Source organism: Rhinopithecus roxellana, chromosome 11 (genome assembly GCF_007565055.1).
Source record: "Rhinopithecus roxellana isolate Shanxi Qingling chromosome 11, ASM756505v1, whole genome shotgun sequence".
NCBI classification, from domain to species: Eukaryota; Metazoa; Chordata; class Mammalia; order Primates; family Cercopithecidae; genus Rhinopithecus; species Rhinopithecus roxellana.
The window spans coordinates 35,502,911-35,518,135 of record NC_044559.1 but is presented as its reverse complement, the minus strand read 5'-3'; the positions used below and the strand labels follow the sequence as shown (position 1 = coordinate 35,518,135).

Here is a 15,225-nt window from a genome sequence, read left to right as displayed (position 1 = left end):
CCTCCAAAAATACAAAAATTAGCCAGGCATGGTGGTGCATGCCTGTATTCTTAGCCACTCAGAAGGCTTAGATGGGAAGATCACCTGAACCTGGGGAGGTTGAGGCTGCAGTGAACCAAGATCATGCTGCTGCGCTCCAGCCTGGGAGACAGAGTGAGACTCTGTCTCCAAAAAAAAAAAAAAAAAAAAAAAAAAAAAGGGCGGGCAGATACAGCAGCATGTCTGAGACCGCACAGGCTGTCATAAACAGCAAGCCAACTGCATACTTTGGTTCTTGACGCCAGGCCTTGGTGCCTTGCATTGTCCCATGATACTGGGTTCCTATGATATGATGTATTTTTCGTACAATCTTCATTCTGTGTTAAAGTTTCAGCTCCGGTGGCAGAGTTTCCACACACAGTGAAGCCAAAGTCGCATGAATCCAGAGGAACAGCCAAAGATTGTCCCCACTGCAAATGAGTGTTGCTCAGAATTAGTGCTTCCACTTGGCAAGAAGCCACTTGTTCAATACCTGTTTTTTTTATTATTATTTTTTCCAGTAGTATACTCTTAAATAGTATTACATTTTGTTAGCCTGTGGCTACAACCAAGTAATACATTTTCATGACTTGCAGAAAAATGCCATCATCAAGTGTGAAATATTTTAGTTTGCCCCAGACCTTTAAGCTTGAGAGATTTGGAGCATCTTGAGAGAGAGAGAGGGAGTGAGAGAGATCCGTTTACAATAACTTCTCTCCTCCTGTCTTGTTGTTCAAACGGGACATCTGATTCCTATTATCCAGCTGTAACTATCAATGAAGTCAACTTTAGCTCCATCACAGAAAGTTGTAAACAGCTTGGGACCTGGCAGAGAAAATGGGCTTTGTGGCAAGATCTCCCTTCACCCGTTGGCAATTGAAGAACCTTTAAAATGCCAGAAAACTCCAAAGCAATGCAGTTCTCAAGTCACAGATATTTTATCTTTTAAGTACTTTGGCTACACAGCGGCTCATTTCCCACCACTTAAAACTGAGTACCCTTAGTTATTAGATAAACTGTCTTCCTTGCAGGGACATTCAGCACTCTGTGCTTCAGAAATAAGTCCTGGTTTTGTTGTAGAGGAAAGTAAAATCTATAGCAGGAAAGTCATTTTGTTATCTAGATTGAGAATGAGCTCCATCTTTTCCTTTTGCCTGAATTACAGGTAAAAGAAAATGATGAAAATAGAATTACCTGAGAAAAACATATTCTGGTTCCACTCACTTGGAAGTTTTCTATGAATAGCAAATTTTGTCTACAGGTAAACTCAGTACTGAGCATGTATAATTCATTATAGACAAAGCACATGATATTCCCAGGACCAAGTCTGTAATAATCTGGGCGTGTCACTTGCTTTCATTCTAAAAGGGAGTTTTTCTCAGCTATGCCTTTGGAGGTTAAAGCATGAATTGACTGACCTACAAAATGGGCATGACTTTTTTCTTTGAAACTAATATTTACCTCTTGTAACATATGCACTTGTCACTCTATGATATACCAAACAAATGCCATGTGTATATTTTTAAAGGAGCTAATTTGAGGCTTTATGTCTGTCTAGAGCAAGCAAGTAATGTTAGTGGTGTTTGATTTTTGTTTTGTTCATGTCACTACAGTACATACTGCTTTACTCCCAGCTTTCACTTCATTCAAGTATTTCATCCTTTTGAGGGTGTCTTTACAATTCATCAGACAGCTGAATGTAGAGGTGTAAAGATTTATACTGGAAAGATCACATGTAGTAAAGGCTAATGGCATTTGTGAAACTGTCTCCAGAGAAGTGGTATGTGCCCACAGCACCCTCCTGCCTCCTCTCCAAACACAAAATTCTTTTTTCCAAGGGAGTTGATTTCACTCTTTCTTTGCTTAGCAGCGGGCATTCAGTATGTGCAGGTTTTAAAAGTATTCCTTCTTCTACAGCTGTTATCACCACCTTGTCTAATGAACTTCAACAAAAACCCAAGGCAGGTACTGTCAACATCAACAGGATTTAGTATAAGGTGTCAGTCATCTTATATCAGTAGTTGTCCCGTCAGTGTTCGTAAGATCATTCTGATCTGGTTGCCAGATGCCTGTAGTTTCTCTCTCCTTAGAGCATGGCTTTGGATAAATGCAAATTAGATGAATATAGTTGTTGCATCCCTGCTCCTGCTGAATGGGGGGAGGGCAGGGACTACAAAGTGCTTCCCAGCACTGTCCTTCTAGGAGACCCATGTGCATGGTGGACCATAATGGAAAGTAAATGGAAAATGTCATTTTTCTATTTACTCAACCAGCAGAGCTCTGGTAAGTGTTTTTAATGGTTAGTATTTGAAGAATAAAAAGAGCTGGAGTGGAAAAAGAAGAGGATGTCTTCAATTAATTTTCATTCTGTGACTGTGCCTTCTGGGACAGATGGACAAAATCAAGGCATAGGGGAAAAATAGCTGAAAGGTATTTAGAGGGCTTTTCAAAGAAATTTCATGAAGAAAACAAAAAGATGTGCTTTTTAAAGCATTTGACTACTTATTTGTAATTAAATACCATTTTTCATCTCTCCTGTTGAACTGCTAGTCTTCTGGTGAGGCGTCTCTTTGTTAATTTGTGTGTGTGTGTGGAAGGAAAGTAAAAATAGTTGTTGAAATCAAAAGTAAAGACATGAAAGTGTGCTGGGAGATAACTATAGAGTAAATGGACCCCTTCATCATGAGAGACTGAGTGATAACAGCCATATCAACAAGAAGGTTCTTACTGAAGGCTCCTTTCTTCCTTTTGCCAAAATAAGGTTTCAACTACTTGCCTAATCTCACTGGCAAAATCCTCTGAGTGATCACAACCATATAGAATTCTTTCTCTATCTACCTTGCCTGCTTTCTTCATCCCACCCCACCCCACCTCCATGCCACAGATGGTATCAGAAGATGCCAAAGATAGCATCAAAAGAAAGAACTGAATTTTTCCAACTGCACTTTCAAGTTGGTTTTTCTGCAAGGAAAAGGTGCTTAAATGAAAGTAAATAAATTGTACCTGCTTTTAGCATGTTAGCCATAAGTCCTTGCTGTTTCCTTTATTCTATAGCAGAGGGCTTACCTTTGGTGATAAATATTTGAAATTGTATGCATTTATAACATAGATCAGAGAGTAATTTTGTTCACTGTAACTCTCATAGAGAATTCCAGAAACAAGGCTGCCGACCCATTAGGTTATTGAGTTCAGTTCATAATTATTGGGTCACTGTTGTTACCATGGACATCTGAATGGGTAGAAATGGTAATTTAGATTAAATAACTACATGTAAGGATCATCAGTTACATGTCAGGATCACCTGTAAAATTCTATGATGACCAAAGAGGTGGTGATAGGTAATGACAGGGTTGGGTTAATGGTAAAGAAGAAATTGTCAATGGGATTTGAAAGTGGGACAGCATGTCAGTAAGTTAAGTGCTTTCAAGGTTGAGATGGTTTCTGTCTGAGTGGATGTATGTTATTGTGTTGGAGAACAGCTCTGAGCCTTTTGAAGATATCTTACCCATAACAGCAAATTATGGATTCATCAGGAAAAGAAAAATAACAGGCCGGGCGCGGTGGCTCAAGCCTGTAATCCCAGCACTTTGGGAGGCCGAGACAGGCGGATCACGAGGTCAGGAGATCGAGACCATCCTGGCTAACATGGTGAAACCCCGTCTCTACTAAAAAATACAAAAAAACTAGCCAGGCGAGGTGGCGGGCGCCTGTAGTCCCAGTTACTCGGGAGGCTGAGGCAGGAGAATGGCGTAAACCTGGGAGGCGGAGCTTGCAGTGAGCTGAGATCCGGCCACTGCACTCCAGCCTGGGCGACAGAGCGAGACTCCGTCTCAAAAAAAAAAAAAAAAAAAAGAAAAATAACAGCTGGAAGAATAAAAAGGGTTCTTTTAATAAACAAGATGTTAATTTGAAATTCAACATGTTTAGAATTCTAGATGTTTCAAATTGAAATGTCAAATTTTAAGTATCTAGGATTAAAACTCCAAAATATAATCAGTTGATTTTTAAAAAGTAATTTTATGATCTTCATAAAGGAGAGCCTGCTAACCCCCTGCAGTTGAGCAAATACACTTTGAGAGACATTAGGGACTGTGGCAAAAAGCAGGCAATCCATGCGTGTCACGAAAGCCTTGAGCACAGTTCAGTAGGCAGCAAACCAGGAACTGTCCTGGCAGATAAGACAGACTATGCAAGGTCATCGTCATCGGCATGGGAAGGGCATTAATTACTAAAGTTAAGACACAGTCACTGTCTCCAAGAGCATTTGGAATCACTTCACAGAGTCCTCAAGGAGGGGAAGGCAATCTCTCAGCTCCTGGCGGGACTGCTGCCCCATATACTGTGATGAATTGCTTCACATATCTGTGTTCTGATGGGAAGGAGTCCAAGCGCGGTAGCTGTAGAGAATGCTGGGGAAGCCTAGTTCTATGTAGCTCACATATGAAAGGAATGTTCATGAAGAGCAAAACAGAAGCATTATTTGAGAATAACTGCCTAAGAAACCTAGTCTAATCCCAAGTGTCTAGAAAATGTTGACTACTTGCCATGTGCCCAGTAAGGTGCTTGGAGCTTTATATGCATTCTCTCATTTAACCCTATGACATAGTTATGCTGGTACACCTTTCTCCATTCTATACATGAAGAAGTTGAAGCTCAAGGAAGTTGAAAGAAAAAAAGAAAGGAAAAGAAAAAAGAAAAACTCATGTAACATCAAACAACTAGTAGAGTCCAGGTTTGAACTGTTATTTGGCACCAAAGTCAGCCTTTTAAGTGCACTCTATTACACTGTATTACATAAAATACATAGATGTGTTCTATCCCATTATTTCAATATAGACAGGTAAACAGAATGGGGCCATTGTAAGAAAATAAATAAGCAAGAATGCAACTTAACCCATAAACAAGATGCCCATGGATGTAAATTTTACCATAAACTTAGGAGGTCAGAATGAAGCAAAAACAAACAATGGTAAATTCAGTGAACGAAAAAGCAGTTTCCGAATCTCCAAGTGTATTAGTCCATTTTCACACTGCTGTAAAGAACTGCCCAAGACTGGGTAATTTATACAGAAAAGAGATTTAATTGACTCACAGTTCTGCATGGCTGGGAAGGACTCAGGAAACTTACAATCATGGCAGAAAGCAAAGGGGAAGCAAAGACCTTCTTCACATGGCGGCAGGAAAGAGAGAGCATGTGAGTGCAGGAAAAACTACCATTTATAAAACCACCAGGTCTTGTGAGAATTCCCTCACTATCATGAGAACAGCATGGAGGAAACCACCCCCATAATCCAATCACCTCTCTCCCTTGACACATGGAGATTACAAATCAAGATGAGATTTGGGTGGGGGCACAGAGCCAAACCATATCACCAAGATACATCAGGGCATTTCTCAACACTAAAGTTTGAAGATGCAAGTAGCAGAGGGATGGCTCTAAGACAAGCCAGAACATCAGAAAATTTGATGACCAGTTCACCTGACTTTGAAAACTGCCTGGCTAATAAAACCTAAAATATTTATTTCTGCATCAGAGAACTTGGGGACAAGTGTATGTAAATTGGAGATAATTTTGATCTGAAAACTTCTAAAAACCAAATGGGACTTGAAAAAATTCAAATTGTTGATTAACTTTTAAAATCTTTAGCTCAACAATATTAATAGTGTAAACAAAAAAAGATAAATGCTTCCAAGAAAGCCTGCATAACTCACAGGATCCTCTAATCCAGCCAAGAAGGAAGGGAGAAGCCAGGCATTTTGGCTCATGCCTATAATCCCAGCACTTTGGGAGGCCGAGGCAGGCAAATCATGAGGTCAGGAGTTTGAGACCATCCTGGCCAATGTGGTGAAACCCCATCTCTACTCAAAATACAAAAATTAGCTGGGTGTGGTGGCGCACGCCTGTAGTCCCAGCTACTTGGAAAGCTGAGGCACTAGAATCACTTGAACCCGGGAGGCAGAGGTTTCAGTGAGCCAAGATCATGCCACTGCACTCCAGGCTGAGCGACAGAGTGAGACTCTGTCTCAAAGAAAGAAGGGAGAGAGAAACTGAACTGAAATAGGCTAGTTCTGCCAAGAGAACTGCCTTTTCTGCCGGTGAAGCTCTTCATCCCCAGAAGGTGGCGTTAAAGACCCTTCCCTACATGTGCGTGCATTGTTCTTCAGCTCTGTTTCTACCAGTACATTCAGTACAAGAGCAAATAAAACCATTTAGAGCCATCCCAGGTGCATCATTACAGCAAAGGCCGAAAGTATCCTTGCCCCACACTTGGCAAAAATAAGGATGAGTAACATACGAGTGACCTCAAAGCCCCAGTGTACACTTTGGCTGTTCACACAATGTCCTGGATGCTTGTTAATGAAAACAGGCCTTTGTCATAGCAACCCCAGTAACTGAAGAAATCTGATGCCCCTGCCGCATACCCTCTCCCTACCCCAACCCAGTGAGCTATTGCAGTGTTCTTGCAGAGCTGGTGCGATAAAAATATTTTCAGTTAGCAGGCATTCTTTTCTGCTACTTGATCTCAATATTTCTCTATTAGTTTTATCCCATTTGTCCCATAGTTATGTTGATGGGAAATAAATGATCACACTCGCCCTACAATACAGGCAAAATTTTAGTGCAGGGTTTAAATGCTTGGGCTGTGGACCTAGAGTGTCTGAGTTCAAATCCTGACTCTTCATCCCTTTCCTACCTGTGTGGCTTGGAGTCCTGATACTTTTTCCTTATCTGTAAAATAGGAATAGTAATGGAAGGTACCTCCTAGGGTTACTGAGAAGATTACATGAGATTAAGCCTGGGAAGCACTGGGCACAGGCCTGCCACATAGTAAGTGGGCAGTAGACATTCGCTGCCATTGATACTCTTGGGTTGCTACTTAAGAGGTTTCATTTTGACATTAAATTTGGCAGATGGGAGTTCCTGGCCACTGGAAGCTGAAGGACTACCTGTGGTTAATAATTATCCCACAGAGATGGATATAGGTTCAACATTTTCAGGGGGTAGCATCTCCTTGTAAAGGAGGAATACATTTTGATTGCACCACTTCTATATTTTGATCAGGAAATGGATCTAGAAATTGCAATTTATTATTATTATTTTTTTTTTATGAGGAGGAGTTTCGCTCTTATTGCCCAGGCTGGAGTGCAGTGGCACCATCTCAGCTCACTGCAACCTCTGCCTCCCAAGTTCAAGCGATTCTCCTACCTCATCCTCCCAAAAAGCTGGGATTACAGGTGCCTGCCACCATACCCGGTTAATTTTTTTGTATTTTTAGTAGAGACGGGCTTTCACCATGTTGGCCAGGCTGGTCTCGAACTCCTGACCTCAGGTGATCCACCTGCCTCGGCCTCCCAAAGTGCTGAGATTACAGGCATGAGCCACCGCACCCAGGCTGCACATTTCTTGAATAGTGTTACGTGAGTCTTTCCTCTTTCAACATACTCAGAGGTAGAATTTTCTCATATTGAGATAATACCTGCAATTGCTATAACTCTAGCAGGAAAGCGCTTGTGCACGCCAGGTCCTGGGGAGGAGGCTTAGAAGTGATGGACCTGGTGCACCTCCACCTGGGTGTGGTGCGATTTCTCCCACCCACTTCCACCCTAACATCTCGAAGATACCAGGGGCATTGGCTGAAAAAGACTGATCACAGTCTTCCAGCGATGAATGTAATCACTGCCGGACCTGAATTGGCCAGATATGTTTGCCTTCATTGTTTCAACTGTGAACAATATAGTGAGGCAACACCCTTGTCTGAAGGAGTTTCTTTGGCTCAGTGATGCCCACATTCAAGGTATTAAACATCAATAGATACAGTACTGAGAAGGCAAGGTCTTATTCCTATTGTAGAACTGTAAGTTATCCTCTTTAGGAAATAGCTGCAACAGAGGTGAGAAAGTGTTCCAAAGTGAGGCCTTGAGTTTTCTCTGCAGAGCTTTCCAGAACATGTTAAACAGAAGCAGGAGGCAGCTGATCCTAGTTCATAAGTTTCCTTCCTGCTCACATAACCACCTCTCACTCTCCACGTTCTTCGAGTATATACTATGAAGTCCAGTTTCTTTCGTCCTTCCCAAAGGCCAACCCACTAGCCTTACCTCAGTGACTCTCTGTATAGTTAGACTCAAATCGTGTGATTAACATAAGTCAAGTGTCTGCAAACTAAGTATCTGTTTACAAATAATAAATTCTAGCTCATTCCCTCAACTAGGATTTGTACCTTCTATGTACCTGTGGAAAGCATTGGATATAGACAGTGGTTAAAAAATAAACTCTATGAGGTCTGAGAGCGTGACTAAAGTTAATGAAGGAGACAGACATGATACAAGGAAACCAATAAATATATAATTATACATTTTACTCATGCAGGAAAAAAGAATGACACTATGAGAGAAAACAAAGGGAACCAACTCTGGATTGAATCAGGGAGGGCCTCTCTGAGGAGGTGATACTTAAGCCAAGCCTGAAGGAAGAGAATCATCCAAGTAAAATTGGGAGCTAGGGCATTTCAGGCAGAGGGAGCAGCAAGTGAGGATAAAAACTCCGAGGAAGCTTTGTGCGCTGTGTTGTGTGAGTGATGACAGGTGAGAGAGGAGGTAGGAGGGGAAGGCAGGGGTAGAATCCTGAGGCTCTGCTTGTTGTGATTTTATTCTGAATGGATGCTTGTATTAGGTCTGTTCTCATGCCGCTAGTTAAGACATACCCAAGACTGGGTAATTTATAAAGGAAAGAGGCTTAATGAACTCGCAGTTCCACATGGCTGGGGAGGCCTCACAATCATGGCAGAAGGCAAATGAGAAGCAAAGTCCTGTCTTACGTGGTGGCAGGCAAGAGAGCTTGTGCAGGGAAACTCCCATTTATAAAACCATCAGTCTCATGAGACTTATTCACTATCACGAGAACAGTATGGGGGAAACCGCCCCCATGATTCAGTGATCTCCACCTGGTCCCACCCTTGACACATGGGGATTATTACAATTCTAGGTGAGATTTGGGTGGCGACACAGCCAAACTATATCAATGCTGGAGACAAAAGCAGAGTAGTGACCATCCAAATGATGTTCTTGAAAGGTCTCTTGGCTGGGCGCGGTGGCTCACGCCTGTAATCCCAGCACTTTGGGAGGCCGAGGCGGGCGGATCATGAAGTTAGGAGATCGAGACCATCCTGGCTAACACGGTGAAACCCCGTCTCTACTAAAAATACAAAAAAATTAGCCAGGCATGGTGGCAGGTGCCTGTAGTCCCAGCTACTCGGGAGGCTGAGACAGGAGAATGGCATGAACCTGGGAGTCGGAGCTTGCAGTGAGCTGAGATTGTGCCACTGCACTCCAGCCTGGGTGACAAAGTGAGACTCCATCTTAAAAAAAAAAAAAAGTGTCTCTATCCATTGCCTGCCAGGTAGATTTGAAGAAGGGAGGGGAGAAGGCAGAAGATGCACAGGGAGGCCATTGCAATAATCTGGATGAATGGAGATGGTGACTGGGGCTGGGACTATTGCAGTAGAGAAGGAGAGAAATGGGAAGTTTTGAGGTGTGCTCGAAGGTAAACCAGAAGTTCTCGTAGGGAACAAGGAGCAGGAAGAGCCAGAGAAAGGCCTCCCCATGCCTTTTCAAAACTTGGTCATACAACTAGTTTGCATTTACCTTTCCTTCCAGGTTGTATTTTACCTTATTCAAAAAGGTGGTAAATGTTTCTTTTTTTCACTAGCTGAGTTTTTAGTAAAGCTTAAGGGCCCAGGACAGTCTAGATTCTGAAGCCAGGGTCCGAAATCTTACAAGTCACTGTTTATTTTACAGCCTACCAGGACATCCTCGGAAAGTATTTATTCTAGACCAGGCTCCAGTATTCCTGGCTCACCAGGTCATACTATCTATGTAAGTATCTACTTCTGGAAGTGACATTTCTGGGACAGGTAAATTAGTGGGTTGTAATAGCAGAATGGGTAATCCAAAACAAAAACTAATTCAAAGTGATTTCTATTTTTGTTATGAGACCTGATTTTCATTTTTATAGAACAGTATCCTCAATCATGTTTACCTTTAGGTAATTACATTTATATGTGACCATCAACAGAGTGATCAGACGACCTGGAAAATGTAGTAATATGTTGCAGGACTTAAAAAATTCTTGCACCTAAGATTCCATCTCAAAAAAAAAAAAAAATTCTTGCACCTAAATTGCATATAGATATTTGGGGATTAAATATATATTTTATAATGCTGATACTGAGTGTTCTTAAATTCTACCACAAAGATATTTAAATATTTAGTTTATTAATTATGCAGTTCTTGTTTTTAGCCATCTGAAAGGATTATTAGACCATCTGTTTGAGCTTTTTCCTTCACTGTCATAAATTCAGGAAATTATCCTTAAGGTTTGCACGTTGATCTATTTCATGAATTCTACACAGATTTTTTCCTAAGTGTTCAGTGACTTTTTTTTAAAAAAATGAATAATACATGGTATAAAATGATTAATACATGGTATAAAATGATTAATACATGGTGTAAAGGGCAACTTTAAAGAGTGTAACTGTGCTAGGCAAGATGTTTTGGTTTTTGTTTATTTTAAGGCCTTCACTTTTTAAACAACAGGAAATGCACCAACAACAGTTTCCCAAAGAGACTACAAGGTAATTGTTCTTTCTGGTTAACTTTGCCAGGCAAAAGTAGACAATGAGATCCTGGATTACAAGGATTTAGCGGCCATTCCCAAGGTCAAGGCAATTTATGACATTGAACGTCCAGATCTTATTACTTATGAGCCTTTCTACACTTCGGGCTATGATGACAAACAGGAGAGACAGAGCCTTGGAGAGGTAATACATTCCTAGTGGTTGGGAGTTGTACAACAATTTACCTTCTGTTTTTTCACATTTGTAATAACTACCATTTGGAGTTTAGGTAAATCAGGTGGTCTTTTGTCTGCCTAGTATTTGCAGATTTCTAGAGCAGGTGCGTGGAGGTATTCAGAAGCCCATCATGAGAGGTGGGAGAACAGACCAGTGGCACATCAAACAACAGTGAAGAACGGCTAAGCGTTAGCATGCTGGGATGGAAACTGTCCGGAGGTGGGGAGGGAGTGGGGAGAGAGAGGGCAGGGCTTCTGTGAGCTGGGCAGAGCAAATAAGGAAGTGAGAGTCTCCTGGGGGGTGTCTAGTGATAGCTTTAAGTATATTCATGGGATCATGGAGAGAACACACCCCCTAAATTTTGGTAGCTATAGTTTTCAGCAACTTAAGAAAGTTAGACTATGCAAGAAAAAATAAAGTAGAGAGCATGGGGCAACAGTCTAGCACAGGCGTGTGAGCCAGGATTCTGGAATCAAATTACCTGGTCTCATCCCAGGGATCACCACATGCTGATTGTCTGACTTTGACCATATGGCAGCCATTCTGCTCCTGGTTTCCTGGGCCAGGTACAGTGCTCATACCTCTAATCCCAACATTTTGGGAGGCTGAGGGCAGGAGGATTGCTTCAGGCCAGGAGTTGAAGACCACCCTGGACAACATAGTGAGACCTCGTCTCTATATTAAAAAAATAAGAAAAATGGTCCTAGTTTCCTCATGTGTAAAACAGATAGGGTAATGATAGAATCTACCTCATAGGGTATTGGTGAGGATTAAGCAAGCTTATCTACATAAAGCAATTATCAGAGGCCAGACATGGGAGAAATACTGAGCGTGTGGCAATCTCTATCATTGTTGCTACCTGTCCTCTTGGGGCTTGTTAATACTCGGCCCGCAGACCCATCAGCTGTGGGACCAGAGCCTCTCAGCCTCTTGGGATCCTCCCCTCCCCGGTCCCATCCCAGGGTTGAAGGTTCTCTGTGGCGCCTACCCAAGTCCGTTTCCCCTGGCCAATCAGCTCACTCTCGTTTTCTCTGTTTTATTTTTTAAATTAGAATCATCTGTAGACTGATTTGAGTCCACACAGATGTTAACAAATAGCTGACAAATCAGCTATTCAACAAAGGTTAAAACAATATAAACAATCTAGCATCTCACAGTGCTTTGAGGTCTGGAGAGAAAAGGCATGAAAATGTGATTGTTTAATTTGTTCTCAATTCCAGATGTATAATATTATTTGATAATTATATTTATGTTTATTTGTCATTTTATATATATTGTTGCTTTTATTTATTTACTTTCTAATCTGGGTTTTATTCCAGAGAATAGCTGTGCGTGGAAAGGGTCCCTGTGACAGGAAGTGATATCCATTTTCATGTAGTGCCACCTAGTGGTCACCTAGCCGTAGCTGCACTTGCAGCGGCTCTCAAGCGCAGGTGCATTGGCCGGGGTTGTCAGTTGGTATTGAACCCCCCAGGTTTCGTAGGGGATAAGAGGTGAGGGGAAGTTCCTGAACAAAGTGCATAGAGATTGGTCTTGGACCCTGTGGATGAGAATTTACTAATGTTTAACTCATACAAGCAAGGGAATGTGAGTTTTTTTAATGGTGTTAAGGATTTGGGGCTCGTGGTGTGTGTGCACAGGTATGTCTGTGTGTGGTGTATGTGTCTGTGTGTGTTTCCCAGCAGCTCCGTTCAGGGCAGTAAAACATTAAGCACTCAAGAGTTTGGGCTTTGAGGTGAAAATCTCTGCATTTAAAATCAGACTCAGCCAGACATAGTGGCTCATGTCTGTAATCCCAGCACTTTAGGAGGCCAAGGTGGGTGGATTGCTTGAGACCAAGAGTTTGAGACAAACCTGGGCAACATGCCAAAATTCCATCTCTACAAAAAAAAAAAATGCAAAAATTAGCCAGGCATGATGGCACACGCCTGTAGTCCCAGCAACTTGCGAGGCTGAGATGGGAGGATCACTTGAGCCCAGGAGGTTGAGGCTGCAGTGAGCCATGATCATGCCATCGTACTCCAGCCTGGGTGACAGAGCAACACCCTGTCTCAAAAAAAAAAAAAAAAAAAAAAAAGTAACAGACTGGTACTGACTAACCATATAACTTTGGGGAAATTATATACCTCAATCTCCTTATCTGCAAACTCAAGATAGAGAACAAGAATACCTACGTTAGAAGTTTTCTGTAAAGAGTAAGTGAGCTATTTACATTAGAACAGTACTGGGCACATAATAAGTGCTTAAGAAAAATGCTGGCTATGTTTGTAAGCAGCACACTATAGTTACTGTCATAACTTGGAATGATGTCCCACAGTTTTCTTTATGCATAGAGGGTGCCCCTGGGATCAGAAATCAGACATATTAGTGAACTCTTTCCCAATACTTGCATCTTGCAACTGAGAGAACTTTACAAGCTGTTCTATTATTTATTCCATTAGTTTTTAACACACTTCTTTTATAGACCTCATATACATATTGCATTTTTTGAGATGGAGTCTCGCTCTGTCACCTGGCTGGAGTATAGTGATGCGATCTTGGCTCACTGTAACCTCCGCCTCCCAGGTTCAAGCAGTTCTCCTGCCTTAGCCTCCCAAGTAGCTGGGGACTACAGGCAGGTGCCACCAAGCCAGGCTAATTTTTGTATTTTTGGTAGAGGCGGGGTTTCATCATGTTGGCTGGGCTGGTCGTGAACTCCTGACCTCAAGTGATCACCCGCCTCGGCCTCACAAGGTGCTGGGATTACAGGTGTGAGCCACCTCACCTGGCCTTTATACATATTGCCATTTAAGAAACACTGCAAGAGTCAGCTTAGTTCTGTGCAGCCGTTGGTGCCTCCAGGGCCCTGCTATCAGTGCAGGTGCAGACCTGGGCCCTGACCTTGAGACGAGCCTTCACCTAGCTGAGACCCCCTAGAGACAGACTGTAGCTGCAGAGGAGACTGTGGAGCTTGTGAAGGCTTGGAATACAGAAAGTCCACCCACTTACTATAGAATGTGGGGCAAAGGGCAAATTCTAAAATGGAGAAGTCCACCCCTGGCTGTGTTCTCCATAGCTCTGTTTGCATTTCATTTCTATGTGAAAGCTTTTTGCATTTTAATTGTAAACATTTTATTCATTTGGAAAATACTTGTTGAGCAACTACTATGTCCCAGGAGCTGCTGTCATCACTGGGAGTATGTAGTTGTAAACAAACAGTCCTTGCCCTCATGGAGCTGTGGCATTGTGTGGGAGACAGACAGTAAAGAAACAGATATGTAATGTAATTTTGCAGAGTGGTAGGGCTTTGAGGAAAAATGAAGCACAGTAAGGAGAAAGCATACCTGAGGCTGGGTTGCTCCTCTCGATAGAATGGTCACAGAGATGCTGTGTGACAGTGGGTTTGAGCAGAGACGTCAGCGCTGACGGGGAATGAGCCCTGCAGGTGTCTGGGTGAAAAGCACTGGCAGCAGAAGAGACAGAAAGTGCAGAGGCCCTGAGGTGACAGAAGGCTTGGCTTGTTGATGGCCCCAAGGAAGGCTGTGAGCCTAGGAGGATGGAAGCTAGAGGTGAATGGTAGTGAGATTGGCGAGGCAGCCAAGGCAGGATGCCCCATGCCTAGTCAACCAAAGTCCTATTTTAGTTCTCGAACTATTTTATGGTGATTGCTGTGGTTGCAATTTAGTCAACAACCATGTGAACAAGATCCTATGTTTCAGTAGATGCTGTAACTCATCAGAGTAAAATGAGCATAGTTTGAATATATAAGGGAAATGGTTCCAACTTGTCTAGCTTAATCACCTAAGTATGTATCACAGTCATATCTATTCATGTTTTTTTTTTTTTTTTTGAGTGGAAGTCTCGCTCTGTTTCAGGCTGGAGTGCAGTGGCGCGATCTCAGTTCACTGCAGGCTCCGCCTCCCGGGTTCATGCCATTCTCCTGCCTCAGCCTCCAGAGTAGCTGGGACTACAGGCACCTGCCACCACACCCGGCTAATTTTTTGTATTTTTTAGTAGAGACGAGGTTTCACCGTGTTAGCCAGGATGGTCTCGATCTCCTGACCTCGTGATCCACCCGCGTCGGCCTCCCAAACTGCTGGGATTACAGGCGTGAGCCTCCGCACCCGGCCTATTGATGGTTCTTAGGCAGAGATGTGCACCAGAATCTCCCTGGAACTTTGTCAGAGTCTACCTGTCTGAGCCCCATGGCAGATGCATTTGTACCTGATCAGAAGACAGGGAGATGGGGAGGGATGCTGGCAGGCATATGTTGCCTAATATTTCCAGGGGACTCTGATAAGCAACTCTAATTAAAACTGGCAAAGAGGCCAGGCGTGGTGGCTCACGCCTGTAATCCTAAAACTTTGGGAAGCTGAGG

General features: G+C 42.6%; 1 protein-coding gene across 26 annotated transcripts in view; it reads left to right on the top strand.

Annotated features, from left to right (window-relative positions):
- ABLIM1 (actin binding LIM protein 1) overlaps positions 1-15,225 on the top strand; it is a 353,493-nt gene that overhangs the window by 300,336 nt on the left and 37,932 nt on the right. For all 26 annotated transcript variants that reach the window (XM_010363198.2, XM_030941227.1, XM_030941226.1 and 23 more), the window contains 2 exons: positions 9,814-9,891; positions 10,680-10,835. In XM_010363198.2, coding sequence (XP_010361500.1) covers positions 9,814-9,891; positions 10,680-10,835 — 234 coding nt within the window. The remainder of the gene's footprint in view (positions 1-9,813; positions 9,892-10,679; positions 10,836-15,225) is intronic.